We start from the raw sequence: 20621 nt of genomic DNA on the forward strand, positions 1-20621 counted from the left end.
ATTCACTCTGAATTAAATTTAGTTGTGTTTTTTCCACTTCCTTTATACGTCCATCCATTGTTTGTATTCTCACTTCTTGTTGTGTAAGTTCAATTGCATTTTTTGTTACTTGGTTTTTAACTTCCCGAATTTCTTTAGTGAGACCCACAACTGCTTTTTCCAGTGCTTGCAAAGCATTCCAGATCATTGTTAGGGAAATTTCTGTTGAAGAAATTATAACTCTCTCAGTCTTAGTTAAATCTTCCCTCTCGTCTCCTCCGCCCACTATCTCCCCGGCACCAATATCCAGGCTCAGATTACACAGCCTAACAGCACTTTCCAGTCCCAGGACGCCATTACCCCTCTGGGGCTGTACCTTTGCCGTTTGCTCTAGATTTCCACGACCTTCCGGTGGTATCTCTCGTCCAGCTGTTTCTTCCCACTCCTGGGGGGCTACAGCTTCCAACATTCTTCTCTCCTCCACGAGTCCTGGTGGTGCCAGTTTACGTGGAGACCCGGGGCTAAGAGATGTTTCGAGAGTCAGGGAGAGCAGATCACGCTCCGTATCCGCTCCCACAGCGACTTGCTCTCCGGGTGTTCCAGGCAAGACCGCCGCGAAAAAACTCCCGATGCGGGGTTGACTTGACTCCAACGGGGTAGATGTCATCTCTGTCCCCCGTACCCTCGCTTTTCTTTTAGTATGGGGCATAACGTTCTTCAGGAAAACAGTTTAAAGACGAAACCTCGGGAGCTTCTCACAGACGCGTCTATTCAGGCAGCCATCTTGTGGGCGTCTCCGGGTCATTATTAGTTTTGAGCACTACCTTTTGGTTTGACCGCCACTCCCAGAAATTTTTCCAAGGGTATGGTGGTGGTGGCAGCAGTGTTGAGAGAGGATGGGATTCTAGTCTATCCGTACTTGGACGTCTGGCTGATTTAGGCCAAGACTCTGGAAGAGAGCCTTCAGGTGTCGCGCAAGGTGATTTCCTTGTTACCGGACCTAGAGACTTGCATCTAGGTCTGGTAACAAGGACCTAGATGCGAGCAGTCTTCAGCCATCTCAGTTGTTAGAATATCATGGTGTTCGGTTCGACATGAAGCAGGGCAGGGTGTTCCTGCCAGTGGGTCGTATTCAGAAGCTGATGATGCAAGTGCATCTATTGATGAACACAATGCGCCCGACAGTATGGTCCTATTTACAGGTACTTAGATTGATTGCAGCGACCCTGGTGCTGTGGGCAAGGGTGCATAAACATTCACTTCAGCACACTCTGCTGTCTTGTTGCAGTCTACAGTCTCAGGACTGTTCGATTCGGCTTCACCTGCTGATGGACGTCTGCACACCTCTGCAGTGGTTAGAAGCGGTTCATCTGAGAATAGGGGGTTTCCCTAAAATCACTGGACTGGCTAGTACTCACGACAGATGCGAGTCTCCAGGGTTGGGGGAGCTCACTGTCAGGAGCTGACAGTGCAAGGGTGCTGGAATACAGAAGTCTATCTGGAACATCAATCCGCTGGAAGCCCAGGCTTTCCGGTTGGCATGCTTGTGGTTCAGCGATCGGTTACAGAGCCGAGTGGTCCGAGTAATGTTGGACAATGCAACAACTGTGGCTTACATCAATCGGCAAGGAGGAATAAAGACAGCAAGAGTCACAGGAAATTGCCCAATTTATGGAATGGGCGGAAGTGCATCTTCAGGAGATCTCAGCTTCTCACATTGCAGGAAAAGACAGCGTACGAGCAGACTTTCTCAGCAGACAGTCTTGAACCTAAGAGAATGTTTCAGCCTTCTGTTCCTGGACCTGCTGGCGACTTCTCGCACTGCAAAAGTTCCTCATTTCTTCAGTCACAGGAGAGATCCAAAGTCCCTGGGCATCGATGCACTCGTGCAGGAATGGTTGGAGAGCAAACTTCTGTATTCCTTCCCCCCATGGTCCATGTTGGGCAGTATGATTTGGATATTCGAGAATCACAGGGGGATGGTACTTTTGATGGTGCCAGATTGGCCAAGAATACCATGGTATACAGATCTGCAAAGGTTCCTGGTGGACTCCCCCCCCCCCCCCCCCCCCCCTTGCCTGTTTCAGAGATCAGGTGAATGGCTCATCCAGATATGACCCTTTTCTTGAAAGCAATGAAACATCTTCATCCTCCTTTGCAGTTACTGCTAGTTACTGCTGCCCTTGTGGAGTCTTAATCTGGCTTTTGATTTTTTAGCGAGCCCTACTTTTTGACTGATGCATGCCCTCTCCTTGCAGTTAGTGACCTTGAAAACTCTGTTTCTTGTGGCAATATTTTTTGGCATGTAGACTATCCGAACTGCAGGCTTTGTCTTACCGGGAGCCATTCCTTTGAGTGACTCCAGGGGTGATACAGCTGCATATACTGTTCCTCCTTTTTGCCAAAAGTGGTTTCGGATTTTAACTTGAATCTATCTATTTCCCTGCCGTTTCTGGACAGGGAAGGAGATGCAGAGGAATATTGCCTGTTGCAGCCCTTGGATATCAAGAGACATATTATGAGGTATCTGGAGGTTTCTAAATCTCTCAGGAAGACAGATCGTCTGTTTGTTCTCCACGATGGAAGTAAACAGGGCGAGCCGGCTTTGTGGGCTACAAATAGCTTGCTGGATTAAGGAGGTAGTCACGACCACGTATGTGGATGCTGAGCAGCTGTTGCCTAGTCAGATTAGGGCTCATTCCAGTAGGGCTCAGGCAGTGTCATGGGTGGAGGTTAGATTGTTGTCTCCATAGACATTTGCCAAACTGTGACGTGGTCCTCCTTACACACTTTTTTCCAGGTATAATCATCTGGATGTGCAGACCTGGGAGGCCGCAGCCTTTGCATATGCGGTTTTGACTGGACCGCAGGCAGCCTCCTGCCATATTCGGGAGTAGCTTTGGTACACCCCACTTGTCTAAATGCTAAAAAAATTGAGAAATTACTATTTACCTGATAATTTCCATTTCTTTGGTATAGACAGGTGGATCCATCTTCCACCCCCTTGGCTGCCGGCGGGGTGTGCTTTTGTCCTCCTGTGTGGCTGTGTGTTCCAGGGGTTACTGGTAAGTGTTAGTCCAGTCCCTAGACTAGTGTTAATACATTCTTTGTCCGAGCTCACTGTTTTTTCTGCTGTATCAGTGGTGGAATGATTATTTAATAATCGAGTTTTGTTAGTCTGACCACAGTTGGCTTTTGCAGAGAATACTGGCTGGCTGATGTCAGTGCAGGGGTATATATACTATGATGTCAGTTTTGCTCCATCTCCATCTGCTGGTAGAGATGCATAACCCATTTGTTCTGGATCCACCTGTCTATACGAAAGAAAAGGAAATTATCAGATAAGTAGTAATTTCTCAATTTGTAGAATTTGTAGATAATTATATAGCATTATATACTAATTTAAGCTTGGATAATTATTTTTCACTGTAAACTATATGGCTTTCTCCTTTATAGAGATAGATGCCCAGTTTTTGTTGCCTTTAAGCGTATTGTTCTGAGAGTAATATTTTGTGTAAACTAGCAAAATTTGCTAGAATTAGTTTTGAGAAATTAGAAGCTCCAGATTTCAAAGGGTTGAAGCATATCAAGATCCTTTCCCTCTATTTGTAACAGAGATAATAGATGTGATTTTGAATGCCTTATTCTAAGATTAGCAGTTTTGTCACAACATAATTTTTCCTTGATTGTGCTTGGTATTGGCCTTGTTTGTCTTGTTTGTCTCCACTATTATCTGAGGAAGTACTTAAATGCAATAATTCTTCAAGTTAACAATAGTGATCCAGTAGTATGATTGTCATTTTGGCCATTTTGATATGTAGATGTTTTAGTAAACATAAAACCATTTATGTATTTATTTGATGAGTTTTATAATACCGTTATTCGGTTGAGCCATCATAACGGTTTACAAAAGTATACATTTATCTTGTAATTGAGCAGTAATAAGAACATTAAACAGAATCTTAACAGTTGGGTAGCAGTACAAAACCATTTAAACAATATCAGAGAAATGGATATCAAGTCCAGAATGAATTATTATTAGGTTAGAGGGGGAGGGCATGCAGGTACAGGGAGAAGGGGTGAATTATGCGGTAAACAATTGAGAGTTCAGTTGAGAGTTGGGATGATTAGATGACTTAAAGTCAGTGAGGAATTTGCGGAACATTAGTGTTTTTAAGTCCTTTTTGAATGTTTTTAGGTCATGTTGAATTCGTATGAATTTAGGTAGGGTGTTCCACATTTTGGGTGAGGCAATTGAGAATGCTCTTTCTCTCGTGGTTGCCAGATGCGCATCTTTGACAGGGAGAATATTTAGGTAACCAGAGTTATTGGAGAGTAGGTTTCTTGAAGGCTTTTGAGGGATTATGTTTAGTGAGTTAAGACCTTGATTATCATTATTTAGGATTTTGTGGATTATAGTCATTGATTTGTATGCAATACGTGCGTTGATAGGTAGCCAGTGAAGTGCGGTCAGAATTGGTGTGATGTGTTCACTTCTTTTTGTTCCAGTTAGGACTCTGGCAGCTGAGTTTTGTAATATTTGGAGAGGCTTGAGGGCTGAGAGAGGTAAACCAATTAGTAAGGAGTTGCAATAGTCGAAGGTGGAGAAGATAAGAAGTTGGAGTACAGTTCTGAAATCGTGGGGGTTGAGGAATGGTGTAAGGAGTCTGTGGTATCCTTCCTTGGTTTTGTTTATGTGGTTCTTGTAGGAAAGCTCCTTATCAATGGTAATTCCAAGGTTTCTGGTATAATTGGTAGGGAGTATAGTTATGATATGTTTGTCAGGAATTGTCAGAGGTGGCAGAGTTGGATTAGGTTTTTTATCCATGAGTAATATTTCATGAAGCCAAATGACTACTACCTCATATGCTCAGTTCACTTTTGGTTATACTCCTCCTAAATTTGGTAAGACAGTCCCTGAATAGTATATGACATGGTCTGAATTTCACTACAGCTGTATTAAAGGTTCACGTGAAAGCTCCACGGTAAAGATTAATAGCCTGTTCTGAGACTATTGAATAGAGTCCACTATGTGGCAAATCAAACTTGTTGGAGCGGTGAGTGGGATTAGTCACAAGCTTTGTTCTTTCTGTTTGCTGAATCCCATTTTTTATTCCAAAGCATGTCTATAGATACATCCTGAGCAGTAAGGCTACTTCATTTAGGGCATTATGATGAAAAGTAAGCAGTAGATTGATTGAGTAGGTCATCATATACTGTAATGGTAGTTAGGGTGCAGCAAACATATGGTTGACAAGATTTTGGGTCATCATTACTAGTGGACATGCAAGAGAATGATGTTAGCAAGGACTGGGAACAAGCAAAGAGGTGTTGAATGGAAAAGTCTAGATATGATGCATATAGTTGTGTTCAGCCAGGTTGTATGAGTGATGTCCTGTGCCACACAAGTGTGCTGTACTTTGCTATTGAGTATGACAAGATAACAGCTTCCAACATTGTCCACAATAGCCTAGCTAGCAAGTTATTCTGAGATGTTCCTGAATGGTCAAGATCTATCCATTGCTACCCCCAGATGTATCTGTGTAAGATTGTACATTAACCTCTGACTATTTGTTTTTGCACCTGCCTGTCTTTGTGTGTGTGAATGTAAAATGACTGTATATTCATTTCCTGTTTGACCTTAGCATTATGAAGATAGCTTATGCTCGACAGTTTCACCAGGATTTAACATGAACCCTTATCTACTACAATAATCTACATGCTGTGCCAGATGTTCATCCAAGGTCCGATCTAGAATATAGAATAGTGGAGCTTGAGTAGAACATCAAATATAATCTGCAGAGAGGCTCTGTGTTGACACCCAACTTTCTCAATGTGCATTACAGTACCAATGGGATGATTGTAATGGACATTGGGAAGACAATTGATAACTGGTTGTCGTATTTTCTGTATAATTTGTTTCTTTTATTATTATTATAAATGTTATGCTGTAATCTGCCAAGAAATGGTGACTGGTCTAGAAATTTTTTAAATAAATAAACGCCTAGTCACCTTAAACTGTGTATCAGCTCACAAACAATTATTGCTTTTAGCATATTTAAAGGTCCTAAAATCTCAAGTATTATAGGTGCAATGTTTTATTTAAAATATTCAGCCAAATGTTTTTTTTTTTTAACCCAGGCAATTGTTTTTCTTTCTGTTAAGGCTCCTTTTGAGACTGTGTAAAGTGTTTTCTTTAATGCTTTTGGACTAAGTTTGGGTAATAGCCTCTAAATGATTATGGGTTGATAATTCACAGGTCAATCCAGTAAAGTGCGGCCGCGTTTACCCCGCTCCTAACCCGCTTTCTACTCACTTTCCGGCCACGTTAGCCCTTCCTGCGATCCACAATCCCCTTTAACCTACTCTTACCGCGTCCTTAAATCCCCGGGTAACCCCTTCCGCACGCGGCATGTATATTACATGTAAACGATCGAATTAGCTATTCCCTACCATCCAGTAACGCGCGCCCCGACTATCACTTTTTTACCCTGCTGTTTTGCCGCGCGTTTAACCTGCTAACTTACCGCCTACCCTTACCCCTGTGTTAGAGGCAGGGGTAAGGGTAGGCGGCAAACTATCCCCCAGCCCCCGCTCACCTGCCCTGGCCGCGTCAATGGATGCTGGTCTCTGGGGCAGCCCCAGTCCTCTTCCCCCTCCTCCCGAAGCAACAAAAGCGGAAAAAATCTAAAAAGCGAAAAAAAAAAAAAATGTAGCAATGAAGTGGATGGTCGGGATTGCCAGTCCTCTCTCCCCTCCTCCCGAAGCAAGGCTGCTTTACTTTACTTTACTGGATTTACCTGAAACGCTTTGAAGCTTTCCCATATTTTTTCTTCCCCTCCCTCCACTTTCTTCCAGCACTTTGCCTGTTTTCTTTTGGGGGACTCTCGTTTTCACCACTTCAATTCCCTGCTCCCCCCAGCAGCTAAGGCCTCCTCACAGTCCCATGTGTAAAGCAACGACTAACTTTTTTTTTCGCAGCCACTTGAGATTGCCAGTCCTCTCTCCCCTCCTCCCGGAGCAAGGCGCGAAAAGCAGCCTTTCCTAGCGTGTAGCAGATGGACTCAAAACAAGTGGGATATAGTGTGCTCGTGCTAGCAGTTGGAGACGGATCTGACGTCAGCACGGGTACATATACCCCCACAGGAAGTGCAGCAATTCAGTAATTTCAGTCTCCAAAGCAGTTTGGAGCTCCCTCACGCTCGCTGAGCGTGTTTCCAAGTTCTACACGACTAAATTCATAGAAGAAACCTACCTGAAGACGAGCCCCGCACTCCTGCGGTGATACCAGTCGGTCCCTCCCCCAGTTGAGTTTCCCGAGGCGATTTCCGTGGTCCCTCGGAGGTAAGTGCCTCGGTCCGGTGGCCGGCTCGCGGCAGGGACCTAGCCCCCGAGTGAGAAGGGCTCAGGCGTGGCATAGAGGCAGCCTCGGTCCCGGCGTGGACTTGGCCTCCGAGCGAGACGAGTTCGGGGGCGGCCCAGAGGCAGCGGATGCACTTCCTCGAGCGCGGCGGTGACGGTACTTACCCTCTCCCCCCGCAACCGGAGACCGCCCGGGTCGCAACCGGGAAGCGCCGAAGACAAGGTAAGGCATACATCTTTACTTGGTCTCCAAGGACGTGAGGATTCGCAGAGTCTGCCTATGTGGCAGTCCGCCACGGAGGTCGCCATTTTTCTGCCTGATTTGTTAGGCGCACGCTGTTCCGCGCACGGTGTAAAGCGCACGTTCATAGGCGCCCGCTGATAAGCATCCGTTCCTAGACGCACATGGAGCGTAAGAGAGCCCAGGCATCAGCGGAGCTGGCCCCTCCAACATCAGGCATGAGCCTCTGCTTGGCATGCAACCTCAGAGCCACACAGAGCGAGGAAGCAGACTCCCTATGTGCCCAATGTGAAGAGGCCCTGGGAGTTCCAGGCCAGGACCGGTCACAGCCCAGCGTACTTGCCAGTTCCTCAGGGAACACCCCGGACTTAGCCGGCAGTAGTGAGCAGCCGGGGACCCCGAGGGACCTGGTACCCCTCAGACCAGATCCTGTTTCGCTCTCCTGGGTGGAATTATTCAAGGGGATTCATGCCTTTGTCTCAATGCAGGCTGCTCCCCGAGCGGGTCCATACATACCGGAAGACCCGGCCCCTGGATCCTCAAGGCCTAGGCACGGCCACGCGCCACCCGGGACCCCCACTTATGGGGATTCAGATTGCCCTGAGGAAGACGAGTCCCCCGAGGAGGGAGAACTTCCCTCGGGGGTTGAACCATATCGGACCATGAGGTGCTTCTTTTTGAAAGGGGATCTCCCAGGCCTGATCTCTCAGTGCCTGTTGGAACTGGCTCTTCCGGGCCATGATGCCCCAGAGGAACAGAGAATGAACCCCCTGTTGGAGGGCCTGCGCCAAACGTCTCACCATTTTCCCCTCCTACAAGTAGCGCAGCAGTTAATCGATCTGGAATGGAATACGCCGGAGGCCTCATTCAAAGGGGGTCGGGCCTTGGCTGGCATGTACCCCTTAGACCCGGCAACCAAGGAGAAGCTGGCGTGCCCCCAGGTAGACGCCATAGTTAGCGCAATTGTGAAGCGCACCACCATTCCGGTGGAGGGGGGGACGGCCCTCAAGGATACACATGACCGGCGCATGGACACCATTCTGAAACAAGCCTTTGAGGTGGCAGCCATGTCCCTACGGATTGCGACCTGCTGCACCGTGGTGACACGTTCCTGTTTATCACAGGCTAGGAGCAACACCCCGGGAGAAGAAATGGAATCAGCTCTCTCATTCCTCACTGATGCAGCCTCCGACCTAGTCCGTACGGCAGCCAAGGGAGTGTCATCCTCAGTGGCGGCCAGGAGACAGCTCTGGCTACGTAATTGGTCGGCCGACTCCTCCTCCAAGACACGCATCACGAGAATGCCCTTTGAGGGATCCCTCCTGTTCGGCAGTGACCTTGAGAAACTGGCCAATAAATGGGGCGCCTCTCCATAACCCCGTCTACCAGAAGACCGGTCAAGGAGGAAACGGCGCCCCTTCCCCAGACCATCCAGAGGTAGAAACTCTCAGCGCTTCAACCCTTACAGGACTCGCTACCAAGCACCTTGTTCGCAGGCCAGGAACCAGTCCTTTTGGCCTAAGCACAACAAGAGGGGAACCGGCTCGGGTTCGGGTCCCGGCCGTACCCCACAATGACAATCAGCCGACCCATCCAGGGGTCGAGGCCATAGGGGGCAGGCTATCCCTCTTCTACCGCAGGTGGGTCGAGATTACCTCGGATCAGTGGGTCCTCGCCATCATCCGAGAGGGGTATTACCTGGATTTTCTTTGGCTTCCGCCGGACAGGTTTGTGGAATCTCCTTATTCGCCCATCAAGAGGACGGCCCTAGAAGTCACTTTGCGGAGGCTCCTGTCCCTAAAGGCCATAATCCCAGTGCCTGCAAGGGAGATGAATTCTGGGCATTATTCCATTTATGTAATCGTGCCCAAGAAGGGCACTTTCCGGCCCGTCCTGGACCTCAAGTCAGTCAACTGATACCTACGGGTCCCCAGCTTTCGCATGGAAACTCTGCAGTCTGTCAAAAATTCAGTACAGCCAGGGGAGTTTCTCACATCCCTAGATCTGTCGGAAGCCTACCTGCTTATCCCAATCCATCGGGATCATCAGCGCTATTTACACTTCAAGGTCCTGGACCAGCACTTCCAGTTCTGAGCTTTACCCTTCGGGTTACCCACCGCGCCGCGAACCTTTACCAAGGTCATAATAGTAGTGGCAGCGTCCCTCAGGAAGGAGGGAATCCTCGTCCATCCCTACCTGGACGATTGGCTGATCCGGGCGAAGTCACCAGAGGAGAGCCGCCAGGCAACCAACAGAGTTATAGCTCTTCTGGAAAGCCTAGGATGGGTTGTAAATTTGAACAAGAGTTCCCTACATCCTTCTCAGACGCTGGAATACCTAGGAGTCCGATTTGACACCCAGGAAGACAAGGTCAGCCTGACCTCCAAGAGAAGATCAAAGCTCCGGAATCGTCTGCAAGCCCTGCTGAGTGCCACTCGGCCCACAGCTTGGGATTACTTACAGGTCCTCGGCCTTATGGCATCCACTCTGGAGGTGATACCATGGGCGCGGGCTCATATGAGACCATTACAACGCGCCCTCCTATCTCGATGGAGCCCACGGTCACAGAACTACACCACACACCTACCTCTACCAGCCAGAGTGCGGAATCAGATACGGTGGTGGTTGCAGCCCGGCCACATGAGCCAGGGGTCAAGAATGTCCTCCCCAACCTGGACCCTGCTCACTATGGATGCCAGCCTGAACGGATGGGGAGCACATTGCGAAGAACTCACCGCCCAAGGGCGGTGGAACAGAGAAGAGTCGGGGTGGAACATCAACTGACTAGAGGCACGGGCAGCCAGGCTAGCGTGCCTGCGATTTGCCCACAGACTTCACAACAGAGCGGTCAGCATGATGTCAGACAACGCCACCACGGTGGCATACATCAACCGACAGGGCGGAACCAGAAGCCAACAGGTATCCCTAGAAATAGCCCCCCTGATGACTTGGGTGGAAGCAAATCTCCAGGACATCTCCGCCGTCCACATCGCCGGGAAGGACAACACCACGGCAGACTTCCTCAGCAGAGAAAGACTAAATCCAGGGGAATGGCAGCTGTCGCCAACAGCTTTCCAGATGATTGTGGATCGGTGGGGGACGCCGGGCATGGACCTACTAGCGGACAGGTCCAACGCTCAAGTACCCAGATATTTCAGCCGAGGCGGGATCCTCTATCCCAGGGGATCGATGTCCTGGTACAGCCATGGCCTCAGGGGATCCTGCTATATTCCTTTCCTCCATGGCCGTACAAGGCAAGCCAAGGAGCAGGAAGGTCCATAGACGGCAAGGCAAGGAATGAGGGCCAAGTCACAGAGCTAAGGGTGACACTGACAAGTCAGTGTTAAATGGGGCTGGAGCTTGGATAATAGTGCAGGCAGAGAGGAGGAGCTTGGCAAGGCTAGAAGCTAAGCTTACTGAAGACTCTTGGTGTGAGGTTAAGTCAGGATTCAATTGAGGAGCTGACTTGGATAGCTCTGAACAGAGTTCACTGGAGACCTCTGCTGGTGAGGAGGTGTCATAGGTGGACTCAGTGCAGGATGAGCCTGTGAAACAAGGCAAAATCCTAACAGCCTGCTTATGATCTATAAGCTGTTCACTGCAAGACACAGGTAGAATATACAGTCATATCGGCACTAATAACATTGTGCTAGAAGAGTGGAGCATATGTAAGCAAAGACTATTTGATGATGAATAAAACCATTATGGCCAGCTATAAGCAAGGTCAAAACCTCAGTACAGCATGCATTGACTATAAGAATGCTTTTGATAGCATTCTACTCTTTTTGATAATAAATTGCATCGACGTGTACAGAGTAAACCCTGAATTGACATAGTATATCGCGTTCAGCATGAAAATGTCAGACATGCCATCTGAATTATGACGATGGCAACATATCATTCCTAATATCAAGATTCAACTAAGAAAATTTTGTAGAGTTTCCCCATCACCACTCTTGTTTTGTCTGGCACTAAATCCTGTGAGTGCTCTCATTAACTCCTTTGTGTTATGGGGTTAGCCTTAAACTTAGAGCTACTAGTGCCCAACTGATTTACATCACCTGCTGTTTGTAGATGACTCAAAACTCTACAGCTCCTGAGATGGTCATTTAACAGAATAACTACAAATAGTGAAAAGCGTCTCAGCTTCCCATTTCGCCTGGACAAATGTGCAAAGATGACCTTACTTAGAGGAAAACTACGTAAAACTAAAAACATCTCTCTGACTGAAGACTGCAATATAAAGGAACTTTAGAGGAAGGTGTATATGCATATCTACAAGTAAGTGCAACAATCAAGCACAGATCACTGAGGGAAAAAAAAATTAGATGTGAACCGGAATCTGATCTGTTCCGGTTCAGATTCAAATCTTAATTTTTATCATCCGGCCCGATTGGGTTTTTGTTTATCAGCTGCGCTCGATCCGATAAACAAAACCCCACCCCAACCCTTAAAAAAAAATGGCACGGGCCATGGCTGGCGCCATCTTTAAAGATGGTGCCGGCCATCCAGTGCTCCTACCATGTGACAGGGGCCGGCCAATGGCACGGATACCCTGTAAGGGCAAAGGGCCATCGGCACCATTTTTATTAGTGGCAGTCGATGGCCTGAGAGCAGGAGATTGCTCCCCGCGCCCCCACTGGACCACCAGGTAATTTTAAAACATTTTTGGGGGGGTCGGGAGGGTGGGGGAAGCTAAGGGGTCTGTTTTTAAAGGGTCAGTGGTTTTTTTTTATCGGGCCATCGGCGCCATTTTTATTAGTGGCATCAAAATGGCGCCGATGGCTCGAGAGCGGGAGATCGGTCCCGGGGCTTCCACTGTACCACCAGGTACTCGTAAAAAGTTTTGGGGGGGTCGGGAGGGTGGGGGAAGGTAAGGGTTTAGTTTTAAAGGGTCGGGGTGGGTTTAGGGGTGGTTTTGGTGTGCCGGTTTTCCCGCCCTCCCCCCAAATCCCAGAGTTACGATTTTTCACGATAAATCGGGGAAATTGCTATTGTATCGCGCACTCTAACGATTTTTGACGATTTAAAAAATATCGGACGATTTTTTTAAATCGTCAAAAAACGATTCACGTCCCTAGAAACTGATATTGAAAAGTGTTTTACAGCACAGAATAAAATAAAACTGTCAAACAGCTTGCAATCCCGATAAGAACATAAGAAATTGCCATGCTGGGTCAGACCAAGGGTCCATCAAGTCCAGCATCCTGTTTCCAACAGAGGCCAAACCAGGCCACAAGAACCTGGCAGTTACCCAAACATTAAGAAGATCCTGTGCTACTGATGGAATTAATAGCAGTGGCTATTCCCTAAGTAAACTTGATTAATAGCCGTTAATGGACTTCTCCAAGAACCCATCCAAACCTTTTTTTGGATCCAGCTACACTAATTGCACTAAGTAACCACATCCTCTGGCAACAAATTCCAGAGCTTTATTGTGTGTTGAGTGAAAAAGAATTTTCTCCGATTAGTCTTAAATGTGCTACTTGCTAACTTCATGGAATGCCCCCTAGTCCTTCTATTATTTGAAAGTGTAAATAACTGATTCACATCTACTAGTTCAAAACCTCTCATGATCTTAAAGAACTCGTACAGTTTTTGGAATTGTAAACTGGGCCCCTAAAGATCTTTAAAAAAACCCCCAAACTCCTATGTGCTAATCAGGTAATCTATAAATACAAGTGTATGCAGAGATTGTACATCCCTAGAGCTGAAGGTGGCATGGGCCTTATAGGAATAGATTACAAAAATGGAGCTATCATCATAAGCTTTCTAGCATACTAAATGGCAGAAACACTCAAATACCCCAAAAGTGCTGAAGTACAAAAGTGAACAGCTACTGTCGGTCTCTGTTCTAAAGCTTGGACAAATGTTCGGCATATAAGAAAAAATGAGTGAGAATCTGCTAGCGCACAAGGGGAAAGAAGCAACAGAATTTGCAAAACAAGAGGAGAAAAAAAACTACAGAATCAGCTCAGTAAACAAGAAAAAACAATTGGCAGAATCATATAGTGGGAATTATAAAAGTTACTTTGGAAACCCCATTGATCAGAATTTGACACTGCCTTGGCTGAGGAGAGTCACACTTAGACTAAAGTTGAGACTGATAATTGCAGCACCGGAGAGTGGACTATGGACAAAGATGGCTCATAGCCAGCATAGAAAATATGGTTAAAACAAAACTGGGAACAGTTACTCATCTCGTCACTGGGTATGACGTGCTGAAGTCAGAAGGCTTGTATACATAGAGGCACAGCAGGGTGGCGCAGCTTCTTAATTGGAAAAAGGTATAAATACATCACTGTACCAGATAAACACTGAGACCTCGATCCAAACAGAACTGAAGAGAACAAAGAAGTTTGATCACCTGGGACAAATGAAATTCTTCTTTAGTGCTTGCCCAACCACAAAAGTAGATACACAACATGATGTAAACATTTTAGATTTTAATGATTACTATGCACAATGTCACTTTTTAAAGGAGTGTGTGTGTTAAATGGGTAATTGTAGTTACTTTAAATTCAGATTCTTCTTGGGGGCAGTCTTTTATATTTAAAAAAAAAAAAATACCATGCTGAGTCACACCAGTGGCCCATCGAGCCCAGCAAGCCATCTCCAACAGTGGCAAGTCTGAGTCGCCTGGAAGTATCCAGCAGTCCCCTGTTTGAAAGTCTGTTTCATGTTGCTGTCTGCAAGAATTGTGGTGAAAATAAACTTAGTCTGGCTGTTTATGGACCTTAACTCCAGAAACCGGTCCAAGCATTTTTTAAATGGTTATACTACTAGCCTTAGACACAAGTTCCAAAGCTTAATTGTATGTTGACTGAAAAAATACTTTTTTATAAACTTGTTTTAAGTCTGCAACCTGTTAGTTTCAGTGAGTGTCCCCTAGTCCTAGAACTTTTAACGTGTTCCATACCACACATTTTATAAACCTCTATTATATCCCCTCTAAGTTGTCTCTTCTCCAAGCTGAAGAGTCCTAAGCTGTTCAGCTTATTTTCCTAAAGCAGCTGATCCAGCCCCGCAATCATTTTTATTGCCTTTCTCTGTACGTTTTTTAGTTCTACTATACTTTTTCTTGAGGTGTGGTGACCAGAATTGCATACAATTCCCAAGGTGGGGTTCTGCATTTCTTTTATTCTCATTCTTCATGGCTTATTTTTTTACATTACTGTTTCAACATTTTCTTGTTTTGTAGCTTGCAAGCCTCTCTGGAGCCTTTAGGCAGTCTTGTGTTTGTGCAAGTTAACTGAAACTTAGCCATTGTACTGTTGCTTTGGCCTACTGTAAATAACTTCCCTCCTCCCATTCTGAGTTTGGGTGGTGACTATATTTATAGTCACAGCCCTAGCTCTGCAGCTATGCAAGTGATTTAGTTAGAATAGGAGTCACAGGGTAAAACTAGGCCCACTTCCCAGCAGCACATAGGCTGGGAATTCAGTAGGAAGGAAGGTTTGCTTATACGGCGGCGTATGTGGAACTTCGGCCTACTCGACTTAGGATGACATAATGTTTTCTCTGTGTAAAGTTACTGCTTTGAGTGTCTGACAATGTGAAGGAAAAAAACGTCTTTGGGTAAGTGAATTAAAAATCCTGATGGCTTTTTCTTTAACTTTTCATGGTGAAACGCACAGATTTTGTTTTGATTGGTGGAAGTGAGGAGCACAGTAAAGTGTTTTGTTTTTTGGCTTTCGTTTTAGTGGTTATGTAAGAAGTTGCCAAATATGTGAGGCTTTTGTGGAAAATACAGCCACCTTGTTTAACTCTCAGATGTTAACGCTTTAGAGAGTTATTTTTGTCTGTATAGTCGGTTGAAATGTCAAGAACATCCAGAGTAAGATAATTCCTTTATAACTTTTTCAGGTATTTTTCTAACTAAAAGTGTGTTTGAAGGAGAATACAGCAGCTACCAAATTGAGTATTTTTAGAGAATGCTGCTCTTATGACTTTTTTTTTTCACCTCAGTGTGTTGGCTTCTTGAATTTAACAAGAAGTTATTCTAAATTAATGTATGGGAAGGATGGAGGATTTATAAAATATTTTCAACAATGGTTTTATTGAAAACTTTAAAACTACAGTAGTTTTATTTTCTGAGGCACGCTGTCTGATCTATTAGTTGTATAGTTGATTGAGACTGTAAGAAAAAATGTGTGCGTGTGTATTTATGTGATATATATATATTTTATTTTCTATAAATTCCTAGTTTTAAAAGGATAACAGCCTTTTAAAATATTGTTTTACAGTCTTTATAAGTTATTTAAAATGAACGAGAATACTGTCATAAAGGAGCAAGTAGCCCTATTGATGGCTGTTATATAATTTATTTTTTATTCTTGCGTTTTTGTACATTTCAACAAACTGATGTGAATTAAGCAACTGCTTGCTGTTTGGGAATTTTTTTGTTTGGTTGTGTTTTAAAAATTAAAATAGGTTTTAACCACTGCTTGGCTTGGTAGTGTTTACTGTCTTGGACATAGCCACAAACGGGAAGATGGCCATCTTGTACAGACATGGCTTTGGTGGGTTTCTGGTTAGAATTGCTTTCAGCCATTGAAGCTGGCACTTATTTTTGCCTCTTTGTGGCATTTGAATGATTGGGATGTCTTCTGCTTGCCTGCTAGTTTGTTTTGTTTTCCTGTGGGGCTTAATACTTTTAAAGGTAGAAATGCTGCATGGAGGCAATGAGCCAGCTGCTGAGTTGAATGTTGAGGACTTGCTGTGGGTTGTCCCAGCACTGATGGAGTATATCTTTATTCACTCTAAAGCTGAAGTTAAAGAAAGAGTTTCTGATATCAAGAGTGCTGCTTATGTAGGAAGAGGGCCTTTCTGAGCCTTCTACCCACTCTTGAGGTGCTCCGAAACAGTTTATCAACAGTCTCAATCTTGAGGTAAAGACAAGTTTGCATCTAATTGAAACCCAACTTAAAATAAAATTCCAGTGCTATTTAAAAAAGAAGTCTATTATTTGAAACATGAGTTAGAAAAACTATAACAAAACATTAAAACCACTAATGACTGTGATAAGTAATGCTAAATTGATGGGGATGGCTTGATAAGCGCACCTTTTATTATTAGAAGTTGGTACTTGGCCCCCTAAGACTATCTGGGCTGTTCTAGAGGGGCAAGGTAACAGGTATAAATTGAGATTTTAGGTGTAATATTTACTATGATGCCCCTATTTTTATAATTAAGGGTTGGGAGAGGGAGTTTTTTTTTATATGGAATTAAATGTCTTTAAGGTGGTTAGATTGGGCTGGTAGCTTCACGAGGATTGTGCTTGTATAATGTGTGTATGTGTGTGTTATGGATAGAAACTATTTTATACTTTATTTTATGTTTGTTAATCACTTCAAGCTAGTTTTGGAAGATGAGATTCATTAATGTGAAAACAGTAAAAGCCCCATTATCTGGTACTCAACCAACCAGAAAGCCTAACTAACCAGCATCTAGCAGCAGGCTTTTTGTTTTTATTCTGCAGCCAAGAAAATTTAAACAGAATGCTTAGCAACATTAGGGGCACAGAGGCTCTATTCTGTGCAGGAAGGAGGGGAAGGGGTTAGATTAGGAAGCAGAGTAGCTTTTCTCTACTCATCACTGTTCACTCTCACCACCACCGCCTCTCCTGTTCCCTGCATGCTCCAGCCTGGTGTAGGAAGCAGGGGGTTGTCAGATAACAGCCATATTTGATTGATCGGCATGGGTCATTCCCCATGCATGCGTTACTGAACCTAGAAAAGAAGGGATTTTAAAACTAAATGGTCTGGTTCCATGGTGGAACCTTGTTTTAAGAGGGGTAAATGAATTCCAGGGTAGAGCAGACTTTCTCCTGCTATAACTTTGTAATCATGTCTTTGGTCAGAAAAAAAGTTATTGTCTGAGAGCATTATATTGTGGGGATTTAATGGATGGAGATTGCAGTAATTTGAGTTTTATTGGACTTCTGCAGTATGTCTAATTATCTGTCATTAGGACTTTGTAGAGATAATTATCTTTAATCTCCGTTGATGTGATTCGTACTAGATGTTTTTGATTTGGATCATTGTAATACCACCAGGACTTATATATTGGCTTATATCCCTATTGCCTGTATTTAGGTATGCATACTAAATGCTAAGCAGCTTTAATTTACCCCTGGAAAACATGTTCTTTTTTTTTTTCCATTGTTTCTGAATCTGATTAATCTTATGAGTACTATGTTTGAGAGACGGGGTTTCTTTTTTTCCTTTTTCTTTGATGAAAAAAAAAATCCATAATCTGACCAAAAAGTTTAAGTACTCTCTCTTAATTGGAGTACTAGTTGTATGTTGCTTTAATGCAATGCTTATGTATTCTTCAGACTAACTTGCAGTCTGTTTTATGCTGGAGTTGGTATTTTTAGAGGTGATGCAGTTCAGATTTTTGTTACTAATGAAGCAGCTGTTTGAGCATACCATTAGCAGCCAATTAATGTGTATTTGTGACATGTTTATCTTACAGTTGACAGTTCAACTATGAGTCATTTTGAGAGACCAGACAGAAATGTCAGACAACAGCAACCAGAACTGTGGAAGAGGGCACCTCATCGCTGGAGTGGAAAAGAACACTACCACCTAGGCAATGCTGATCACTATCACAATGGCAAAAACAATCTAAATAGGTAGAGGCCTGGTAACAATTAATACATTACTAGAAATGCATAGTGTTGATTCAGTGTTTCATTTTTGGAGAAGAAATTGATTTCTGACTGAAAGCATTTGTATCAGTAAGGTAGTATACTTTCTAAAGACTGCCTTCCTCTTCTTTTCGACCCTCACCCCACCGGTGTCCCTGTTCTAGTTCAATTGTAGTCTCTGATTCATGGCCTGTTTGTGCCTGTTCAAGCTCCACCCTAGCTCTTGGGCTTGTCATGCGCTTCCTTGCCCTGCTAGCAGAATTTTGGTTTCCCTTCTCTGAGCAGAGGTTTCAAGGTTGTCTGCTACACCCTTGTATTACCTTCTTTGGGTTATGTGAAAACTTTTTATTCTTACATTGTGTAGAGCATAGGGAATTTATTGCATGCCTCCAGTGTTGCTTAAGCCCAGAATTCAGGATAATAGAGTATATAAGTTAGAAAGGGGGAAGGGACCAATTGGGCACACCAAAAATATTAATTTACTCCCTTAACAAGACTAAAAATCCACTGGTAAAATATAAAAGACTGAGTGAACTTATATTGGCTGCCATATTCTTGGGCTTTGTGTGCTCTTTTATCCACCTGGTTTGCCATTTACTCACTTCAAATGACTGAGCAGAGTACATCACATTTGATGATATTTAATAAATGTGTCCTTTGTAAGTATCAATTGATAAGAACATAACCATTAACCATTAGTGTACTTTACAAACTGTTTTTGCCTCTGTTATATTTAAGGATTAAACAGTACCAATTCAGATATTTTCTCAGCACAGAAGACTTGCAAATGTAATCCAGTTAATTTCAGCACCATTATTCTTTTTAGGGGGTCTGCTTACCTTGAACCTCCTCCTGGACCTGTTGAAAGCTATGGAATGGCACAGTTTTACCAATCTCCTAGAAGTAAACAAATTGGTTTGCATGAGAACACGGTGATGCTTGATGAAATGACCCTTCTTCACATGGTCCAAGACTGCACATCAGTGAAAACACAATTACTGAAGCTGAAACGTCTGATGCAGGAGGTTAGTAGTACGGATATTATTCAGAAAATATTGAAATTAGTACCTGTAATGGTAAAGTGAGAGCTTCTGTGGGTAGGTCTGGCTTAATTAGTTTTACTTGTTAGCACCTATGAAGACTTTTCTCTCTTTGCTGCTAAGAAAGTTTTCCATTAATTAATTGATGGAGGCTTATCCTTCCTGTTCGAATTAAAGATTTGACTGAACCAATCCAAGGAGAGAAATTCACCAAATAGGAATCTGAGGAAAATTGATCACCATGAAGTCCATAATAGGCATGCCAAGATGTAATTGCATGTAGACACAAAACACTTCCAAGTTTACCTTTGTGTACTCATGTTATTGAAAACTTTGACCTTAACCCCACTATTTAAGAGTATTAGTGGTATTTTAGGTATAATTTCACTGTTACCTATTTTTATTTTCTTTCACTTAGAGTAGTATTTTACCTGATAAATACTTTTTATATTCAGAAGTATTTAACTGTAATTAATTTTTGTGTAACAATATGTATACATGTTTACATTTTTTATGCTCAATAATAGGATTTGGATTTTTAAACTGGGACCTTTTTTTGCATATACACATGTACTTGAACGATAATCCTTGAATATTTACAGAAGAGATCTATTCAAACTTGCAGTACAGCATCTTTGAGCTTCTGTAAGACACAGTGGCAGCTCTATAAGAAAATTACACAAATTAGCATGTTGGGCTTTCTGTGCTTGTCATAGTTGTTACACTATTTTTCTTTTCAGTGTTAAAATCATTATCCCCACTCTGTTTAGGCTATACCTAGTACATAAACGAGACCGTACTAGGTTTGGCCTTCATTAACAAATCTATAAAGTTTTCCCTATTTTAAGAGGTATAGGTATGCATTCTGTTGTTGCAGACTGATAACATTGATATGTACTAAGTTTTAGAATGCCCATTATAGCATATGTAGCGATGTTCTGACAGATTGAGGTTGAAGTATATTAGAAATGGAGAGCCACAAACAGGCCTGTTTTACAGGATATCCATAACAAGTATGCACGAGATAGATTTGCATGCACTAAATGTTATGTATATGCATCATGGATATCCTTAAAACCAGACGTTTCAGTGGCTCATGAGGACTGGAGTTTGACACCCTTGTATCAGGTAGTGACAGCTGTGTTCCACTAAGATACCTCAGTGTAGCATCATGTTACACAATCTAATGATCAAAGGCCACTTGCACCTCTTCAGACTCTATAATATGTTTTTCTCCCAACATGGAGGGTAACTTTATAATTCTGCGCGTAGAGTTAGTGAGTAAAAACCCAGATTGCTTGTGTAAATCTGCTTTGAAAATTAGGGCTGTGAAAATCTGGGCAGG

At 43.8% G+C, this 20621-nt stretch overlaps 1 protein-coding gene across 9 annotated transcripts in view; it reads left to right on the forward strand.

The window, feature by feature from the left end:
* The window catches only part of CCSER2 (coiled-coil serine rich protein 2), a 547725-nt gene that overhangs the window by 307980 nt on the left and 219124 nt on the right, over positions 1-20621 (forward strand). For 8 of the 9 annotated variants that reach the window (XM_029609300.1, XM_029609304.1, XM_029609303.1 and 5 more), the window contains exons 5-6: positions 18062-18221; positions 19063-19261. In XM_029609300.1, the coding sequence (XP_029465160.1) occupies positions 18062-18221; positions 19063-19261 (359 nt within the window). Of the gene's footprint in view, positions 1-14990; positions 15161-18061; positions 18222-19062; positions 19262-20621 lie in introns of those variants that run through there. The other variant, XM_029609309.1, reaches the window with a different exon arrangement.

This window comes from Rhinatrema bivittatum, chromosome 7, assembly GCF_901001135.1.
Source record: "Rhinatrema bivittatum chromosome 7, aRhiBiv1.1, whole genome shotgun sequence".
In the NCBI taxonomy this organism is placed as follows: Eukaryota; Metazoa; Chordata; class Amphibia; order Gymnophiona; family Rhinatrematidae; genus Rhinatrema; species Rhinatrema bivittatum.